General features: G+C 34.0%; 1 protein-coding gene across 4 annotated transcripts in view; it reads right to left on the reverse strand.

Moving 5' to 3' along the window:
* Positions 1 to 22,881, reverse strand: part of PolA1 (DNA polymerase alpha catalytic subunit) — a 561,406-nt gene that overhangs the window by 208,043 nt on the left and 330,482 nt on the right. For all 4 annotated transcript variants that reach the window (XM_090402430.1, XM_090402431.1, XM_090402428.1 and 1 more), the window contains 2 exons: positions 12,279 to 12,408; positions 5,626 to 5,739 (listed from right to left, as the gene is read on the reverse strand). In XM_090402430.1, the coding sequence (XP_090258556.1) occupies positions 5,626 to 5,739; positions 12,279 to 12,408 (244 nt within the window). The remainder of the gene's footprint in view (positions 1 to 5,625; positions 5,740 to 12,278; positions 12,409 to 22,881) is intronic.

Raw genomic sequence — 22,881 nt, forward strand, 5'->3', positions numbered from 1 at the left:
ACGATATTATCATCACCTCATGGGGAATGGCAAGGGGATCGCATTAGACACCAAGGAAAATCTTAGAGCTTGAATAATTTGAACAGACAAGGTTTGTTAAAAAAGAGAAATGGAGTGTACTACAATCAGCAAAAAATCAATGATCAATGGACACTCTCTGAGCAAAAAATCTAGTCCATGAACCCTTACCTAACTACATTCTTATACAACTTACAAGTTAGTTCTCTCTCTATTTGTTCTCCATTGAAAATTTTCCTCTTATAGAACTCCTATAATAACTAATAAGTTTCTTTCATGTCCCCTCTTTTCTGCCTATCAACTAAACTTTGACTCACACACACACACCTTCAACATATCCTCATAGAGAGCATTTCACAGACCTGTCATCAGCTTGGTCATTCATCTTTGAATTATCTGAAAAAGCTTTAAAAAGAGGAATAATAACCTCCCTATCCTTACTTGTTAGTATGTTTTTCAACATCCAAGTAATCTTTTGAGTTCTTCTGCAATATGCCCTCTGAACTTCAGCTGCCTGTCCACCATTATCACCCAATATCTAGCCTCATCAACTTCCTAAATTCCAGTACCATCAATGTGATACGTGGCATGCAATCTTTTCAGTTCAAAGTGCATAACCTTACATTCTGCAACATTAAACTGGCAACCATTATCCTTCACCAACAATGCCAGTGTATTTAAATCATCCTGAAGGATATCTGCAACACCTTTATCAACTATTTTCCCCTACCATTTTGCATCATCTGGAAACAACTGAACATTTCTCCTTTAAATCTATCCCTATATCATTAATATGCAAATTAAAGAGAAGCAGCCCTAGTACAGAATCCTGGGGCACCCCACTAGCCATCTTCATTCCCCTAGATTCCACTCTACCATATACTACTCTAATGTCTATCAGCCACCCTCATCCCCAACCATGCCACTGGCCTCACATCCACTCCCATATGCTCCAATGTATGTAATAGTTTTACATGAGGTATTTGGTCAAATGCCTTTGCAAAGTCCAGCATTATCATGGACTGCTGGACTTTACAAAGTGCTATTACCAATTTACTTATCCAATCATGCTGTCACTATTATAAAATGTGAGTAAATTACTAAGGTAGGACCTAACTTTTACAAAACCATGCTGCCCATCATAGAATATCATATTCATATCCACAAACTACCGAATGGATACGAATATGATAACCTGCCAACTATCTGAAGAAGATGAACACTCAGATCACCTTAAGACTTTCAATGGATCAAAAATGCAATCACTCTTCTCTGCTATTAAACCTTTAATGGCAATTGTGGAACCGTTCAGGACTAACTATAACAGAGTAAGTTTTATCTCACTTGCCTTAAAGTATACTGTGTTACTTGGAATTTCTTCATTGTCCTTTTATGTTCGAACTTTTTTGCTGTAAAATTTATTCATTGTGTCTGCTCCCATAGATAAAAATGAATTTCACATGTATGAAAATAAATAATCCATTCTAAAATGTGTCGAGAGATTACTTGATCAATGAAATAAGACCATGAATAATTTCTATGACAGTATCATAGAAATTATTTTCATAGTTATGCAAACATAACTGTGAAATAATGTAGTTAATCCTATTTCCACAGACTGTTACTTGTACGTCAATGCGAATGCTCACTGGCCTGATGTTTCTTCATCATCATCAAATGCCTGACATTTACCCTCAAGGAATGTACAGGATATGATAGTACAACATGAAAAATTTACAGCTTATCAGGAGGTTAAGAAGAAATCCAATGACAGAGCAGAATGGAGAAAATTGCTGATGAGCTACCAGTCCCAAGACTGATGCAACTGATGATGACTAACTTACTACCTACAATTTTCTGCCAAATCAATCTCTTACCTGTCAAAGCTACAACACCGTCAGATCTTATATTTATATATCTATCTTCTAAGGCACTTTGTACCGTATCAATCCACCTATATCTTGGTCTTCCTCTGGGTCGTTTTCCTGCCAACCTGGCAGAGAACACTTGTTTGGCTAATCTTTCCTCGCCCATTCTATTTAAGTGACCACACCACCTGAGATTAGCTCTGCTAACGCATTCCTGGATGCTGACAATGTCAAGTTCTTTCCTAATATCCTCGTTTTTAATATAATATTGACATTGATGCCATCTGTTCACACCCCTAATCTTTCTCAGGACTCTCATATCTGCGGTCTCTAATCTCTGGTTAAGTGTTTTACTTCTGACCCAGCTCTCAGATCCATAAGATAAAATTGGTTTGAACACTGTCTTGTATACAGCTAATTTAGTGTTCCAACTAATTTCTCTCTTATTTCATATAAATTTATTCAGTTGACTTCCTACCATACCAGCTTTGCTGATTCTGTTGTCTATTTCCATATTTAATTTACCATCTTCACTACAAATCGTGCCTCAGTAGCTGAAATGTTTTACTTGTTCTATAGGTTTCTCCATTCACAATGCAGATATTTTCAATGCTTCCGCCTATTTTCATTATCTTGTTATTGCTGACCTTCATACCATATCTATCACAACAGTTACTCAATTTAGTCAGGGAATCTTGCAGACTTGTAGCGGATTTATTTAGAAGTATAACATCATCCGCATAAAGAAAGGAGCTGACACGAACATCTACAATTTTGATATCAGGTTTAATACCACTTTCCTTCATAATGTAATCCATATAGATAATGAATAACAGAGGTGATAATGTACATCCTTGTCTCACACCAGATTTAACACTAAACCATCTCAATGTACTTCCTTCAATTCGAACTGCTGACTTACAACTCAAATATTGCTTGATATAATGATCTACTGATACCATACAAATGTTGGGTTTTGAATAGCTTCTCTCTTGGCACCTTGTCATATGCTTTTTCCAGATCTACAAAACTTAAATACAGATCTTTGTTATATACCCATGCTTTCTCAACTATTTGTCATAAAGTGAAGATCTGATCCTGACAGCCTCTATTTGGCCTAAATCCAGCTTGTTCCTCACCAAGCTTCTCTTCTACAATCCATCTCAACTGTTTCTCAAGTATACAGGCATAAATCTTACCAGGAATACTCAGTAGAGAAATACCTCTGTAATTCTCAAAATCAGTTTTATTTCCCTTTTTATATATGGGTATTATGAGAGCTCTACTCCAATCATCTGGAATTCGTCCTTCAGTCCAGGTCCTCTGAACCATGCAGTGTAGCCACTGTAAAACTTTTATACCTCCATACTTGAGAATTTCTGGTCTAAAATCATCGACTCCAGTTGCCTTTCCACATTTCAAGCATTTGATGGCTTTTTCTACTTCAGGTATGGATATCTATTCCTGACTGCATGCCTGGTCAGAGTTTTTTACCACTGTGCTGTCATCACTACTTGTTTCATTTAGCAGTTTTTCAAAGTAATTACTCCATACTTCAATGATATCTTTTTCTCCCATTTTCATTTCACCTATATCATCTCTAACTCCTTTTACAGCACTCTTTCCTCCATTCCTAAGCTTCTTCAACAACCTCCAGAATATTTTGCCATCATCTTGATATTTATTTTCTATATTCTTGCCAAAGTCCTCCCATGACTTTTGTTTAGCTAGTTTTACACAGTGTTTAGCATTCTTACATTTGTAGGAAAGAAACTTTTCCTTCACTGCCTCTTTAATTTCCTGTGTCCACCAGGGAGTTTTGATTTTTCTATCCTTACACACAACCTCACCACACGCCTCTCCAGCAGAATCAATCAATGTTTTCTTCAGAGCTTGCCACCGAATCTCCAGGGTTTGATTTCTGTTATCAAACTCTTTCATTTTTTTCTTCAATAATTTTTGTGTATTTTAGTCTACAGTTCACATCTGAGAGCTGATCAACTTTTATTCGTTATAAAACTTTCTTACATGTTCTTGTTTCCAATATGAAATTTAATTTTATCCTGCTTAAGACTAAATGGTGATCACTTCCAATTTCAAATTCTCTGTTCACTCTAGTGTCCTGCACCAGAGAGAAAACATCATTATCAACAATAATATAGTGAGACTTTTCTTATTCCTTGCCTCTTCTCTCCATGTGAATTTGTGCACATTTTTATGTTGGAACATGGTGTTAGTAAAAACCAGACCAAGTCCTGAGCAGAAATCCAAAAAGTATTTGCCATTATTATTAGCTGTTACTCTTTTTTCCAAATTTTCCCAAAATATTTTTGTATGTCTGACAATCATTTCCTACTCTGCTATTTAGATCCCCAACAATGACCAACTTTTCCTTTTTAATTGTGTCAGTTGCTTTTTTCTAAAGCCTAAAAAAATTCCTCCACTTCTACCTTAGGAGAACCTTCTGTAGGACCATAGACACAATGAAGTCTCACTGTCCAGTTCCCCATCTAATATTTGCTCACATCATTCCACTTGAAATTGCCTGCCATTCAAGAAGATTAGCCTCGTATTTAGTGTTGAATACTATGGCTACTTTATCTTTTCCTTGATTGTCATTGCCTGAATATAGCATTTTGTGTTTATTGCTCAGAAAGATCTCACCAGTTTTTGTCTTTTTTGTTTCAGTCACCCCTATTATGTCGATCTGGTACTTATCTAATTCCTCAGCTAGCTCCATTTCTATGCCATTCAGGCTTCTTATGTTGAATGTACTGATCTTCAATTCTGATGATATTTGAGTTGGGGTGTGTTTTAGGATTTGTTCCAGTAGCTGACTTTTTGCTGTTCACCCTGGCGAAAACAACGGGGGCTTGTTTAACCAGGCGACGTCCCAACCGACATGAAATTCTATCATGTTGTACCATCATTTAATATTGCGGTTTAAGCCAATAAGAATACAATTTGGTCGGCCTGATGTTTTATGAAAGGAAAAATCCCAACTCTATATAACAATGGCTAACTCACCTTCAGTTAAAAAGACATATTTGCCATCAAATATCAGACAAGCATCGAACACTGGTCTTTCGAATCAAAAATTACTGTTGTTATAGTGAATTGCAAATTTAATAAACTGCGAAAAATAGTTAACTCTCCCCCCCTCGTACAAAGTATAGTTCCCTCAAAATAAATTTGTTCGATGATTGATATCTTAGAAAAAGAACAGGATCATCTCAGAGGTTTACTCCAATCACTTTCTCCTATATGTTATAAGAAACATCTATTGCCTTTTCCAAAATATTTTTGTGGGTGTTATTGTGCTGACCTGGTTTCATTATTTTTCTGCTTTTATCTAATCTGACTGGCAGATGCATATATAAGAACATATGAAGGTATGGTTAACATTCATCCACAACTCAATTTGAACTGCTTAACTAACTTTTCATTCCATCTGCTTTAGTCCTCTGAAATATTCTTCCTCAGATTGTCACTCCAAAAACTATCCCCCCCCCCCCACCAGATTCAGGAAATAGCTAGTCTTTCTTCTTAAAATTCTTCTGCACACAGCAGTTATACTATTCATTCTATGATCTCTCCTATATGGTATTATTAAAAATATAGACATCACACAACAGAAGGAAGAGAAACCATCAATGATTAAATGTGCTGCACAAATTCTACTTAATTTATTTTTATATGAATATAACTAGAACATTCATTAAAATGTTGAAATACTCACATTATATAATTTCTTTCCAACAATTTTATCTGGACAGATAAAATTTTTCTCGTAGAATGCATGTAACAAAAGGAATTCATTACGCTCAGAACAACCTCCCAATAGTGTACGGGACTGTAAATAAAAAACGATTTCATTACTTTTGAGTTCAGGAAAAATTGTCATTTTTCAGACATCACAGTTACATTGCAGTCAAGTACCAATACATTTAATTTGTTTCACAGTAAAAATAACAATCTCTTGTTTTGCACATAATGTGTATAAATTAACTTCACAGTAGATAAATTTACTGCACAGTAAAGTAGATATTTGTCCAGAATACCTCCATTTGCATGGTGGTATAAAAATGTTGCACTGGCTAACCTCATTCAGAGGGCATAGTCAGAAGGTCGAATTCCATATGATTTGAGTTCAGCTTTCATAGTTCCCATCTTATAAAAAAAAAAAAAAAAAAGGGGGGGGGAGATGTTAGAATTAGCAAGGAATTTCTCTAAGTGTTCCAGGTAAGATTTAAGACAATGTTACCATTAAACTAGACAATGGGAATGGATACACCATGACACTTGCGGATTTTGCTAACGCTTTTGACAGAATATAGCATGGTAGACTGTTGCATAAATTAGAGAATATGGATTTGGATTACAGAATGTTAGCATGGATAAGAGGATGGCTGGCTGACTGACAAAAATCAAAAAGTGGTATACAGGGGTCTTAATCTTGAGTCTGCAACATTAAGGTAACCAGTGGTGTACCATAAGGATCAGTGCTTGGTCCACTGTTATTCAATCTGTACAGTAATGATACTGGGAAGGATTTGACAAGAGACGTATAGCTATTTGCTGATGATGTAAAGATAGATAGGGTAATCAGGAATGCTGCAGATATGCAGTACTTACAGAATGATTTGAATATGTGTCTGACGACCAAGAAGTGATGGACTTAAGTAATTTCTCAGTTTTTTTCTTTATTCTGTTAGTTGGATTATAGTTTACAAGCTGATAGGTGCTGTTATCTGAGACTAGTTGATTCATCTGATGGATGTAAGTTGACCTGTCAAGGATGACAGTGGCATTACCTTTGTCTGATTTTGTTATAATTATATCTTGATAAGCTTTGAATGAGTGGATTGCTGCTAGTTCTGTTTTTGTAAGATTGCTATATAAAGTTTTCTTTTTATTCAGAACATTGCTGGTTTCTAACTGAATTTTATCAGCTAGGAAGAGACTTAATGCCTCTTTCTATATGGTATAAAATCCAGTTTATTAACAGTTCTAGGTGCTACTGCAAAGTTAAGGTCTTTATCAAGTAATGCAAGTTGTCCCTCCCAATTGCAAACTTTTATATGGAAGCTTTTGAGCAAAGTGCTCTTGATTCCTTTACTCTAAAACCTACAGTGGTTCAGATACGTTGACGATGTTTTCGTTATCTACAAGTCGACAAACATTAAACACATTCCTTAGCCACCTGAACAAACAACATGAACACATACAATTTACTATCGAAATTGAAAATCAGAACTCGCTCCCATTCCTGGATACACTGGTCACACGTCTTCCCTCAGGCAGTCTATCCTTCAAGGTTTACTGCAAACCGATGCATACTGGCTAATATATACATGTTAATTCATATCACCACCCATCACAAAAATCTGGAGTCATTAATACTCTTAAAAACAGAGCTATAACAATTTTCTCTAATCAACAAGCTCTTATACAAAAATTAAAGATTATTAGCAACACATTTATACAGGGCCGCGCCAACCCGAGGGTGCACCGCACCCGGGTAGCAACACCGACTTTAACACAATATTAACTAATATAATATTAATAACCCTTACTTTTAGATGTCAGAGGGGCGGCCGATAAAAGTTTGCACCCAGGTGGCAAATACCCTTGGCACATTCCTGCATTTATAAATAATGGCTATAACAAAAATACTGTTAATAAAGTTCTTCATAAAACTTCATCAAAAAAGAATATAGATTACAGTAAAACCATAGCCATCCCATATATTAAAGTGTTATCAGAAAAAAATCAATAGAATCCTACACCATTATAATCTCAATGCCACTTTTAAACCACCTATAAAATTAAAAAATATATTCAACTCCTCTAAGGATCCTCTCCTCCCATTGGCACATCCTGGAGTTTATTGCACCTGTAACTTACCTTATATTGGTGAAACTGGACGTACACTCCCTTATGTAAAAAAGAACACAAAAGACACATTAAATATAACAATTTTGGTGAAGCAGGACTCTCAGATCATGCTCTCAACACCCTACACCAAATTGATTGGAAAAGTACCTGCTCTTTACATCATCCAAATACTTGGTATGAAAGAAAATTTATAGACACCTGTGAAATTCTGATTAACCACCCTAATCTCAACAATAATGGTGGCACAAAAATTCCAAGAATTTGGATGGCACATATTCAGCCTACTTAGTATCTAGCATACTTAAGGACTTTAAGCAATTTTCAGCTCTTATTGAAAACTATTCCATACCAATCGGTTGAAATTTATATGTATAATTACATAGTTTTATATATATATATATATATATATATATATATATATATATATACACACATGTTGCTCTCCAGCCCGATTTAATTTTGTAGCCTAATAGATAATAATAATAATAATAGGACTCTAGCTTTGATGCAGTCAAGGTTTTTTTCCCCCCTTCACCAGAGGTCAGGCCAATAATTGTTGTAACGGTTGGTCAGTAACTTTAGTAAACCATGTAGACTGTAGTGCAGCTTGTTTCTCTGTATATATATGTGTATATGATCCAGATGAAGATGATGACTTTGATATGAAGGTCGAAACGTCGAGTGGTCATTTTGGTTTATATTAAACTAAAGTTTTGCTCTAACATGGTAGTTGTCTCCATAATTTTCCATAATGTATTCTGATCACCGTGTAAGCATGAAAGAAAAGAGAGTCTTGGGAAACATCCTCTTTTTGCTGATATAGCTGGGATAATCTGTTTCCCACTTAGACTTGGAAGACTCATTAGGCAGAAAGTTTTTAATAGAAACAAAAAGTAACCTCTCTCATCTTAATAATGGACACAATACCTTTTTCATATGCTTATTACGAATGCCACAATCTTCTCTTCAACACACAATGTAGCTTTCATAGACATGGACATTGGTCCACTTAGGAATATGTATGAGAGATGTATTCCTGAAACAAAAATTGTCTGGTTTCAGTTTTTGTTGCCATAGAAAAGCTTATGGCATCACCCATTCATGTTGGAGTTACCCCATATATTGTGTCCATTACAACTGCCCATAAGTATGGGTTGAGGCAGTTGCAATTTGAGATCCGTTAATTCAGAACTCAGTTAAATAAATGAAATATATTGTAATAAGAAATCCCACTGAGAGAAACATGCTACGGCTTCCAGAGTAGCATTAAGCTGGATGTGATGAAATGGAATATAGTTGTCCACTAGGATAGTGACTCCTCCACGAGTAGGTCCGTCTCCAGTTCTGTCCTTACGAATAATAATGAAATGCCTTAAGGTAAGTTTAGGTCATCACTAGGCTTTGTTTATGACTCCTGTTGATGGAAACAAATAAGTTTGTGTTTCTGCAAAGCACCTTCATACCATCAATATTTTAACAGAATCTACTGGAGTTCTACTGTAAGAATTTTTCTATTCTTCTGGCTCTGGAGACATTCAATTTCTGAATGGTTGAGTGCTTACTATCATCTGGTTGTGCTCGTCAACTGATTTTGAAAAGTATGGACAGGCAGTGTCCATTTCTTCCTCTGGAAAAATGTTTTAATATATCATCCGATATGTCAGAATCAGTTGTTCAGTTTTCATTCAGTGGATACAGAAATATCTATTTTTTCTGCCAGTGATACCCCTGTCCTTATTTTCTTAACAAGTGGATGCTCACAGAGCTGGAACATTTTAGGAATTGTTTTGGGTGTGAGATCATAACAGTAGTGACTAATGTGCTCCAAAGAAAAGCACTCATGATCATAAAGGTTATGCTGAAATAATCAGATGGTGGAACAGACATATGTGTTTCAGATGCTTCTGATATTTTCTTAACTGCTAACTTCTCAGCATAAGAGGATTTAAGATCAGGAGTGGTGGTGGTATCTAGCTTCCTATGTGTATCTTGGTATATTTTATTTGGTTTTTATCTTTTACATTTCTTTTTCATCCTTCCACCTTTGGTACGCACCAAAGGTATGAGTAAGCTGGATGTTCTCTCTGACATTTAACACATTTAGGTTTCTTTGCTGAGAAAGATTTATTATCATGCTCTTTACTATCACATCAGACATATATGGTAGGGTCTCTACAAAGAGTTTGGGCATGCTTATATTTTTGGGATTTAAAGCATTTCAGGGAAGTAGGGATATACACACTAACAGAACAGTTTAGATATCCTGCTTTTTCAGATGTTGGAGGTTTGGGTGTATCAAAAGTAAAGATGATATTCCCGGTCAGAACCAGGTAGCCATCCCTATTTATCAGGTTGCACCTCATACATGTTATGCCTTGATCTTTTAGATCTAAATATATTATGGAATAAATATGGATCACATTATGAAGGAAAGTGGTATTAAAAATGATATCAAAATTGGAGATGTTAATGTCAGCTCTTTGCTTTATGCAGACGATGTTATACTTCTAAATAAATCTGCTACAAGTCTGCAAGATTCTCTGAATAAATTGAATAGCTGTTGTAATAGATATGGTATGAAGGTCAGCAATAAAAAGACAAAGACAATGAAAATAGGCAGAATCATTGAAAATGTCAACTGTGTTGTGAATGGAGAACCTGTGGAACAAGTAAAACATTTCAGCTATTTAGGCACGATTTTTACTGAAGATGGTAAATTAAATATAGAAATAGACAACAGAATCAGCAAAGCTGGTATGGTGGGAAGTCAATTGAATAAATTCATATGGAATAAGAAGTGACCAAAGACTAGAGACCACAGATATGAGAGTCCTGAGAAAGATTATAGGTGTGAACAGATGGCATCAATGGCAATATCATATTAAAAACGAAGATATTAGGAAAGAACTTGACATTGTCAGCATCCAGGAATGTGTTAGCAGAGCTAATCTCAGGTGGTTTGGTCACTTAAACAGAATGGGCGAGGAAAGATTAGCAAAACAAGTGTTCTCTGCCAGGTTGGCAGGAAAACGACCAAGAGGAAGACCAAGATATAGGTGGATTGATACGGTACAAAGTGCTTTAGACGATAGAAATATAAGATCTGATAATGTTGGAGTCTTGACAAGTAACAGACTGATTTGGAGGAAAATTGTAGATAGGAAATTAATAATGATGTAATTTTTTTCATGTAATACTATCATATCCTGTACACCCCTTGAGGGTACATGGCAGGAATTTGATGATGATGATGATGATGAATCATATAATCAGAACATAGTTTTTCAACTGTTTTGATTATATTATTTGATTATATGATTATCAGTTAAAATACTTCTAAACCCTTCTGAATAAAAAGAAAATGATGTTTTCACTATTGACTTTTCATCTAATGTTGCATGAATGATGAGAAACATGGGTGTACTTATGTATCGTGTCAGATTTTGTTTGTAATTTCTATTATCACAGGATTTATCTATAGTATCTGTACTTGGTTGGAGTCTTGTGAGAGTCCCTGGAAAATCTGAGGATGAAAGACCCATGGTTAAAAGGATTTTTTTTTTTTTTTTTTTGGCTTGGCAGCAGAGATCCTTATCCACCAGAATCACACATGGACAACCACTATGCAGAAAACAATAAACATGCTCAGAAATGGAACACAATGATGATTAATTGGAGGTTACACCATCAGTGCAACAAGCTTCATGCCCTAACCTTAGACTAAGGGACCCCATCTGACTGATTCTGGCTGGGTAACCATTCAAATTTACAGTCGTGGAGACTTGTGATTGCATAAAAGAATTTAGTTTTCTACATGCACAGTACCATAGGTAAGAGCATACCTCATAATTTAAAAAATATGAGATTTATCATCACAATTAAACAAGAGGTGCCAATTCATTTTGCTGAAGCAGGGGCCAAAGCAATGCAAGACTAATAGAATCCTCTTTTGGATGTACATGGGTCCCACCACACAGCAAACAAGATGATAAAATCTTTTGAATCCTGGTGATTGTGATCTGGAAGATAGGAGAGTAGAAAACCCAGGAGAAGCAGAGTGAAGAATACAGGAAGGAAAGCACTGAAAAAGGGGAAGAATGAAAATGGCCAGTACCATCACAGGGAGGCCTCCATGTAAGAGAAGAATGGGGATTTTATTTCTTTTAAATCATAAAATAAGTCTTTGTCACATCTCTCCAAAATGTATTTATTAAAATACAACTTGTATGCATATTACTTTCTTCTACATTTAGGTAATGCTAAACAATTAAGTTTACAATGGGATGAATAAATACTGTGACAGCTGTGAATTCAGGAAGTACTCATCAAGTTTGCTTCCAAAATATAATGTTTTGTATCAGATTATCTCACAAAAATTAGGTAATCATATTAGAATATAATAATGTAAAGATATTGAAATTCGATGTCCATTTCATCTAAAGATTGCATCTTTTAATGAACAAAATATAAGACTAAAAATGACTGCATAATTACCATTGTATTACCAGCAATGTTAGTTATTTGTAGAGCCAGAGGAAGAATATTTAGTTCACACATCAAACGAAGAATCAAACTACAGTCCATCATGATTAGGTCAATAAACTTCAACAGTTTTTTAGAGGTACTGAAAAAGGGAAAAAGCAATTATTTTTCTATTAACAGAATAAAATTATATATTACTGAGCATGGAGAGAAAAAAAACAAACTTACCTCTTCTGACATAAAGAGAACATATTTTAAATAATAATGGAAAAGAAAGCATACTGAAAGTTCCTAGCAAGATGACAGATCCACTAAGAGAATAACATAGAGAGAGAGAGGTATGTAAAAAAAAGTGACTCAACAGTAATCATTGAAAGACTGTTAATAATAATATAAAAGAGAAATATCATGATGCTGGGGAAAGGAGGCTAGTAAAATCTATGACAAAAGGAACAGATAGATAATGAAGTTGATTGATATAAAATTTGAAGATAAGTATATTCTGCATGTCTGGAGTAATTACTCTGCAATATTGTTAAATGTTACAAAGTTTTATAGACCATCAGATCTCAGAAGAACAAGCAAGATTCAGAAAAGGTCAAGGGACTAGAGATTATATATCTAACATCAGACAAATAATTGAAAAAAACAAGGGAATTCAACTTAAGCCTTTATCTATGCTTTATAGATTACTCCAAGGCCTTTGACTGCATGAGGTGGGATATCTTATGGGATATCATGCAAGAATCAGGAATACCAAACCATCTAATAACCCTCATAAAGAACTTATATCAAGGAAATCAAGCAACAGTAAGAACTGAAAATTCACTGTCCCCTGCATTCCAATTTGAAAAAGGATCAAGACAAGGATGCATACTTTCACCGTTACTATTCAACCTTTACAGCGAAACTATAATGTAAAGATCTCTAGAAAAGTGGAATGGAGGCATTAAATTAGGTGGCCAAACAATCACTAACCTACAATATGCAGATGACACAGTGATAAGAGCAACAAGCGAACAGGAATTAAAATCCATCCTAAATCAATTAGAATGGGAAAGGAAAGCCTAAGCCACGGTTTACGAATAAATCAAGATGAAACCAAAATAATGATTTTAAACAATGCAGAAGAGATATAGAAGGAATTGAAATTGTTGACCATTTCAACTACTTTGGAGTGATAATAACAAAAAAAAGATGGATGTAAAAAAAGAGATAAGAAGAAGAATAGCACTAGCTAAGAAAGTGACGAATGATTTAACCAAGATCTGAAAAGACAAGCACATCTCCAAAAAGATGAAAATTAAGCTTGTAGAAACCTTAGTTTTTTTCATCTTTCTCTATGCTTCTGAGTCTTGGACTATGACAAAAGATGACAGAAGAAGAAGAAGAATTGAGGCGTTCGAGCTCTGGTGCTGGAGAAGATTGTTAAGAGTGTCTTGGACAGAAAAGCGAACAAACAAAAGTATCCTAGAAGAAATGAATATCCACACAAGACTGATAAACAGAATTGAAAAAAGAATATTGCAATATTTTGGACACATATGTAGAAGGGAAGGCAACTGCCTGGAAAAAGTAATCATCCAGGGCCCATGTGGGAAAAGAAAAAGAGGAAAACCATCCTACAAGTGAACTGACCAAATATCAAGAATCACTGGACTTGAATAAACTAGAATAAGTAATAAGAGAAGCACAGGAGAGAAAGAAATGGCGAAGCATCATCAGGAAGGTTACGAGTCCTCAGACATGAGGAGATCCGAGAGAGAGAGAGATTGTTAAATGAAACAAGCAGCAAAGGAATAGTAGTAGTAGAAACTACATATGTACACTGGTGTCCAAAAGCTAAGGATAAACTACATTTTTACTTGTATATGAAAAAATTTTCATGCCTACAGCCAGATGTGGACATAAATTTATTGTCAACATACTAATAAATTATATTACACAAAAGATATGTTATAAATTTCTTACAATTTAATTAGTACTTCAAGTAAATCTTCAACAGTTAGTGCACTGAGTGGACTAGACAAAGCAGATAAATTATATCAAATGCCTATACGGCATCTTCAGTTCAAAGTTTATTTGCAGTAATCCATACAACTTTCAACATGAGAAATTTAACTGAAGCAAAATTTCCCACCTTCCTGCAGTAGAGATAATTTACAAACTTCCATGCTTCTAATCAGATTGAAGAATGAGTTCTTGCATTACATTATGAGATTAGAACAGAAAAAAGTACATACGAGAATGGTCTGAAAAGTTCTGAACAGTGTAGATAGTGTGCATCCTTGTTTTACACCTGATTTTATATCAAACCATTTTCCTGTATTTCCTTCAATTCTAACTACTGACTTGCAACTTAAGTGCAGATTATGTATTGCTCTGTACGAGGGTGGTCTGAAAAGTTCTCGGCCTTGACCATAGATGGCAACACTAACGACAAGATTTTTTTTCTCTAAGTTGGTACATCTGTCATAAGCTTCCATGTGAAATTGCAAGCCATTCTATCAAGTAGTTTATTTTATACAGCTGTCTGAAGCAAAAGTGTTGTCTGTATCCCTTGAAATGGATAAAACTGAGTATCGTGCAGTCATAAAATTCTTTGTAAAAGAAGGTTTAACGGCAAAAGAAATTCATTCAAAGTTCATAAAAATATGGGCACTCATTCTCCTTTATTTTCAACAATTAAGAAATGGACTACCGAGTTTAAACGTGGCCATAACAGCCTTGAAGGTGATCCACATGAAGGACGTCCAAAAAGTGTAACACCACCAGAAATCATCGATCAAGTGCACGATATGGTATTGGATGACCAGTGAGTCAAAGTGCGTGAAATTGCTAAGATTATAGACATTTCAAAAGAATGTGTAGGATATATTTTGCATGAAGAATGCAAATGAAAAAGCTTTGCACAAGATGGGTAGTGCGCTTGCTCACAGCAGATCAAAAACTCGTTCTCGTGAAAATTTCTGAACTGTGCTTGGAGCGTTTTAACAAGAATAAAACTGATTTTGTGCATCAATTTATTACTATGGATGAGATTTGGATTCACCATTACACTTCAGAATCCAAAAAGGAGTCAAAACAGTGGGCAGAAGTCAGTTCCATCAGCAGGAAAGGTCATGGCATTGGTGTTTTGGGATGCTAAAGGCATTTTGTTTATTAATTATCTTGAAAAGGGTAAAACAATAACCAGGGAATGTTTTTCCGATCTTTTAACCAGACTAGACGAAAAAATTAGTGAGTAAACACCCACAAAGGTGTTTTGGCAATGGGAAAATTAAGGGATCTGCACTATGAATTGTTGGAACATTGATCCTATTCCCCAGATTTTGCTCCCTCTGACTTCTATCTCTTCCCAAAACTAAAACTCTTCCTTGCTGGTTAGCGTTTTTCTTCGAATCGAGAGGTGATTGGAGCTATAGAGGGGTATTTTGTAGATCTTACTGAGAACCACTCCAGGGATGTTATAATGGTGCTGGAGCATTGCTGGAATAAATGTATTAGTCTTAAGGGAGATTATGTTGAAAAAAATAATAATTTTGTTCATTCATTGTTAGGCTGAGAACTTTTCAGACCACCTTTGTATATTAGTTTTTGTGTTCAAATCTCTAATGATAGCAGGAATTATCAACTGTTCTGTTGCCTTCATCAACTGAATAGATTCCTGCAAGAAGTAGCTTAAAAATGTCAGCATATATTAGTTATCATAAACGGACTATGTCCATTATGATTTTCAATCAGATATGCAAGATTTTATTTTTTTAATATAAATTAAGTGATAAATATTAAGCAATCTTATGAGAAAAAATTGGAATAATTAAACATATATTTCTCCACCCTCCCTCTTACTGTAATGCACTAGTTCTTTTAAGACTTGGTTACAAAACTTAATTTAAATTATAATTAAATTCACTTGTCTTTGTCTCTACAAAGAATATAAAAACTATGTAATTCATTTTATAAAATGTTATTAAAGCAGTTGGTAACTTTATTGGTAATTTTTATGTTACGGTCATACCCTGACTTACATGAAGCCGGAGTTACGCAGTTTCTTATATGTACGTATTCCTGTCCCGCTTCACGCCTCACCACTAGTCGTATCTTTCAGGCATTGGCTGCATTCGCCAGTGTCGCACATGCTGTGAACAAGCACTGACGTGTTTCGTGCAGTCTCCATTCATACATGATTTTTATAGTCTACAAACCATGCGATTGTTTAATGTTATGTTCTTGAAAAAATTTTATCACATAAAAAATAATAATTTCATCCAAAAGAAGCAAGTGTGATTCTTCTACAGCTAGCAAGAAAAGGAAAAACATTGACTTTGGAAACAAAACTCAACATTATTAAGGATTTTGAATGCGGAATGAAAATTTGTGAGCTAGCAAAGAAGTTCGATCTACAGGAATCCACAGTAAGAACAATCATAAAAGAAAGGTTTACAGATTTTGGAGGACATAGATTCTAACGAGGAATAAACTGTAGCCACCAGGCAAAAGGCAAGGAATAAAAAAATCATTAGCTTACTATGAAGAAACCATCGACATCGAAATAACTTTCTTTTTTTTATGTACGAAAAACTACAATTATGATTATATTTCTTAAAAAATATAGGTGTTTTTGTAAACCTTTATTCCCAATTGTGTGTTTGTATATATAAATTACATGCAAAATTATACCCCGAGTTTTGCGAATTCGACTTATGCGCTTTTTGTTGGTCCCACCTACCGCGTAACTTCGGGATTTTACTGTATAAAGTATCACAAAATTTTATCAACATTTCATAATAATGGTGCAGACAATGGCAAGTTGGCAAGTTTCATAGTTCAAGAATTGCACTACATTTTTGCCAACACATATCATGAAACTGTCATTATTTTACTTTAATAGAGTAAAACTATTTTTTTCTTACCTGGAAGTTTAGTTTACATGTCATTTTGTCCCATTTGAGGACTGCACTAATGAGTTATGTCATGAGTTGAAGCTAGTGCATGCATGTGCCCACACATTAAAAGATCAGTGCAGCTAAGTAACAGCCATGTTTACATTGCTGTAGAGACAAGAAAGAGAAAATGGTTCTGTGAAAGGTGGATAAAGCGTTATAGGAATGCATTCAGAAACCTATATATATAGGTGTGTGTGTATATTCATTTCTTTCATATGGTGAAAGAAACTAACAGAAGATAAAAAGCTAGGTGACCTCTAATGATTTTCTTGTTTTAAAAGAATAAACAGTAGCTCAAGCTCGGAAAGAGTAAAATCCAGTACTAGTTTTGGTCCGATGTTTGTTTATTTAATCCAACATTTGTTCCTTTCAACAGATGAAACTGAAGACAGAACATTTTGCTTCAAAATAGTATTCTTTATGATAATGTGATTACAGAATACTGAAAACAGGAAGAAAACTATTATTCAGACAAAGACAGGAACCAAATTCATAATGAAGATTTTTGTTTAGAGAATTGTAAAGCCAACAGTATATTCTAAGTATTTTCTCTTCAGTGGATACCTTTCTAAAGAAGGGTATTTTTTCTGAAAATTGTTTACACTGAAGTCTACTGAGGTAGGACAAGGTTCATTATTTGGAAGAATGTTCACTTTGAATTAGTGAGATGGCTCTCATTTCAAAATTGACTGAATTGATTGTATTGGAAGGCCAAAATTGTTAATCCTAGAAGGGATTTACAAAGAAATTTTTCTGCTTTTTTGTTGTTAATTTTTTTCTTTAGGTGAGTGTGAGAGAGAAAGTATTTCTTATGAAATATTTTTAAACAGATTTATGTACATTTGTATATCAATGTTTCTTTTGTATTACATCTATCTTGTCTTATTTATAAGACTAAAATAAGTGAATGAAATATATAAGATTTTAATAGTTTTGGGAAAAAACTAGAATTGTTTTAAAGCAAATGAATATATCAGAAAGAAACCAGAAATACCTAAATGATATTTGCGATACAGGTCTAACCTAATGTTATAGGTGTGGGGAAAAACAATAAGGAAAAATATATAAAATATTACATTCCTATATGTAATGATGTTTCATAGTGAAACACCTTGAAAACATTACTCAGCACTATGATCTGCCTCAAACCTGCTAAATAAACTCACTCAAAAACTCAGCATTATGTCCTGCCTCAAACCTCTTAAATCAACTCCTCTTTTGCCCCATCCACTTCTATTATTTGAAACAGCCATTCCATGTTTACTATAGGGTTTTATAAACCTATTGCATGTGGGATGGATATATTCTTATATCATTCTCAAATAGAAAAGGTGATAGAACCTAGCACAATAGTAGTTTGTGTAGGACGTAGTCAAGGACCAAGGAAGAAGGAACTTGCATTTTTTTTTCTTAATAGGTTAGAGATGTCCAAGACAGCTCTGTGAGGAAGTCTGTCCCAGACTAGAAAAGCAGATGGAATAAAAGAGTAAAAGGAAAAACAGGTTTGGTGAGTTGACAATTTTGTTGATTTTATTTACATATATGTGTATATATATATATATATATATATATATATATATATATATATATATATATATATATATATATATATATATATATATATATATATATTTGGACTTCAATTATTTGCCCCCCCCCCCTCTAATAGTTTGTAATTCTTGTTTAAGAACATTAGAGCAAATTGTTATAACTCTAAGTTTCTGCGAAGGATGGTGATATGAGTTAGCATTCATATATTGGCCAGTATGCGTAGGCTTGAAGTAAACAGTGAAGGAAAGACTGCCTGAGGAAAGACATCTGACCAGTGTATCCAGGAAAGGAAGCGATTTCTAATTTTCAATTTCAATAGTAAATTGTATGCGCTCATGTTGTTTATTCAGGTGACTAAGCAATGTGTTTAATGTTTGGTGGCCATTTGATTAACTGACCTAATCTTAATAATAATGGTGGCTTAAAAATCCCAAGAATTTGGATGACACACATTCAGCCACTTAGTTCAAGTTTTCGAGCAATCCCCGACTCAAAGCAAATTTTCAGCTTTTGTTGGCCACCATCCATACTGGTTTGTTTTGATTTAGATGTATACGAGAGTGGTCTGAAAAGTTCTCGGCTTAACAATGAAAAAAGAAATTTATAACTTCAAAATTACTTTTATTTTTCAACATAATCTCCCTTAAGACTAATACATTTATTCCAACAATGCTCCAGCGCCATTATCCAATTTAGTCAGGGAATCTTGCAGACTTGTAGCGGATTTATTTAGAAATATAACATCATCCACATAAAGCAAAGAGCTCACATTAACATCTCCAATCATCATCATGTATATCAAGAATTTAGGACTAGAGTGGCCTATTCTGGCCTTAGAAGTCATCGTTGAATCGTTTAAGAGGATGTCCTGGTTTTCTTTTTCCTAATGGCTTGTACTTTAAGGCTTGTTTTGGTAATCTTTCTATTTTCATTCTTTGAACATGTTCCATCCATTCATGTTTATATTTTTTAATTTTTTCTATTACTGATTCTTGGTTTAATTTTTTCATAATTTCTTTGTTTCTTTTGTGATCAAACAGAGTATGCTTTGCAGTTTTTCTCATGAACTTCATTACTGCTGTTATTAATCTGTCTTTTTTTTATTGTCCAGATTTCACTTCCATATAATAAGACTGGTAGGGCTAATGTATTGTAAACTTTTAGTCTGATTTGTTTTTGAACTAGTTTTGGTTTAAATATAGAGTTAATTACACCTGTTATTTTTAAATATTTTGCAATTTTTACGTTTATATCTTTTTCATTTTCATATGTGATCATACATCCTAGGTAGTTAAATGAATTCACCTGTTCTAAGATCTTGTTATCTATTACTATCTTAGTTCTTGCTGGATCTTGTCCTTTAAAGGCCATAGTTTTTGATTTTTCTGTTGATATTATCATACCATAATCTTTGGCTATCTCATTTAGATCTAAAATAGCTTTCTGTAAGTTATCTTCAGAATTTGTAATTATTATTTGGTTGTTGGCAAAAAGAAGAGTGTTTAAGTTCACAGTAGGAGAAAGTTTAATACCTTGGTGGAAATTTTTATTCCATTTTATTATTATTTCATTTAAGTAAATATTAAAAAGAGTTGCTGAGAGGTGACATCCCTGTCGGATCCCTTGGTTTATCTCTCTCATATATGATAGCTTGTGATTTAATCTTATTTATATTTGATTATTTTCATATATACTTGTGATAGCTTTTAGGATATTATTTGGTATTTGTCTTTCCTTTAAAATGTTAAATAAAATGCTTCATTTAACTTTGTCAAATGCTTTTTCAAAGTCAATAAATGTAATACGTGTTTCTAAATTGTATTATCTTCTTTTCTCTATTATTAATTTTAGGCAAAAGGCCGAGTCTATACATGATCGTCCTTTTCTAAATCCATTCTGTACTTCTAAAATAAAGTTTTCAGAATATTTCATTAGTTTGCTATTTAAAATTCTGCATTATATTTTGTAACAGGAATTTAGCATACTTATACCTCTATAGATTTTAGGGTCATCTCTACTACCTTTTTTAAAGATAGGAATCACAATTGCTTTTTTTCCATTCTATTGGGGGGTTACCAGCTGAATAAATTTTATTTAAAAATAATAGGAGTCTTACTAAGATAATAAGCCGAAAGGCTATTTTGCCAGCGAATTTGTTAATTGAAACAGAATTTACTATCTCCCTTTCAATTAATAGGAGTCTTTCTTTGAATCTTGTTCCTGCATATTTATATAGTTCTGAACCTAGCTTATCTTCTCCAGGCGATTTTCCGTTTCTTGTTTCTTTAAGGTGATTTCTAATTCTTCTTTAGTTATTTCCTTTTCATTTTCATTAAATGTTAACAAGCAGGCAAACCGGTCCCGTGAACACAAACAGATTACAACCAGGAATACTGACCCAGCCATAGGCCTGATTCGTCACGCATGCCGGTTCCATACCTCCCCGTAAAAGGGGACTAACGGTCATTGCACCATCACATGGAATTTATTTATCTTCTAATCTTTTACTGCTTATCCATTCATTATAGGCTTCTTTTTTTATTTTGATTATTTCTTTGATTGTATCATCCTATATCTTCAGTTTTTTTCCTTTTATTGAATTTTTTGGTCCTTCCTAAGCTTTCATTTGCTGCTGCATTTAGTATCGTTTTTATATTAATCCATTCTATTTCTACATTTTGTTTTATTTTATCTAGATATTGGTTAATTCTTTGTTCATATAGCCATTGTAAATTTGTGTCATTTAATAGTCTAGTTTTATAAACAAATGTTTTAAATTTTCTTTCCATTCTTGTTACTTGTAGCCATTTAGGTGGTAATCTTAATTTTATTTTAACGAGGAAGTGGTCACTGCTTATTTAATATCCTCTGTGAACTCTAACATCTAATGAAAACTTTGATGTTTTTTCATTTAATATGAAAAAATCTAATATTGATTTCCATCCTCTTGCTGCCCAAGTATATTTATGTATGTCTTTATGTTTATAGAAAGAATTCATTATTTTTAGGTTATTATAAACTACAAAGTCGATCTATTTTTTACCATTCCAGTTTAGAGTATGTTCTCCATATATTCCTATATTATTATTAATTTTCATGTTTCCAATTCTTGCATTAAGTCTCATGCTAAAATTACATAATCATTTTTATTTATTTTATTATATATGTTTTATAGCTGATTATAAAAATCAATATTATCCTGTTCTCTTCCTTCTTCTGGGGCATATAAACCAATTATTGTTAAATAACCTCTATCTATTTTTATTCTAGCATCTATTATTCTTTCATTCCATAATTTATAATGTTTTAGCTGTTTTGAAAGGAAGTTATGAATCCAAATCATGATTCCAATTTTAATATCAGGTTTAATACCACACTTCTTTCATACTATGATCCATATAGATAATGAATAACAGAGGGGATAATGTACATCCTTGTCTGACACCAGATTTAAGATTAAACCATCTTCCTGTACTTCCTTCAATTCTAACTGCTACTTACAATTCAAAAAAGGTCGGCTAAATCCCAAAGTGACAGCTCATCCTTGTTCGTTCAGTACCCAGGTGGTTACCCAACAGGGTGCGCCACGAGAAGGTGAGGATTGGACATTAGGTCAGAAGCCCTGGTCGGTTCTCCGCATTCCTTTAAAGGCCATGTGCAGGAATCCTCTCAGTTATACAGCTCTGACCCTTAAGCATCCCTATGGATTCTGGTGTATAATGGTGAATTCAAGTCTCATCCATAGTAATAAATCGATGCATAAAATCAGTTTTATTCTTGTTAAAATGCTCCAAGCACTGTTCAGAGATTTTAATGCGAGTGTGTTTTTGATCTGATGTGAGCAAGTGCAGCACCCATCTTATGCAAAGCTTTTTCATTTGCAATTCTTCATGCAAAATATATCCTATACATTTTTTTGAATGTCTATAATTTTAGCAATTTCACACACTTTAACGCACCGGTCATCCAATACCATATTGTGCACTTGATCAATGATTTTTGATGTTGTTACATTTTTTTTTTAATGTCCTTCACGTGGATCATCTTCAAGAAGGGTATGGCCTCGTTTAAACTCACCAGTCCATTTCTTAATTGTTGAAAACAAAGGAGAAGAG

Source organism: Typopeltis vanoorti, chromosome 13, assembly GCF_054136105.1.
Source record: "Typopeltis vanoorti isolate ZY-2024b chromosome 13, IOZ_Tvanoo_1.0, whole genome shotgun sequence".
In the NCBI taxonomy this organism is placed as follows: domain Eukaryota; kingdom Metazoa; phylum Arthropoda; class Arachnida; order Uropygi; family Thelyphonidae; genus Typopeltis; species Typopeltis vanoorti.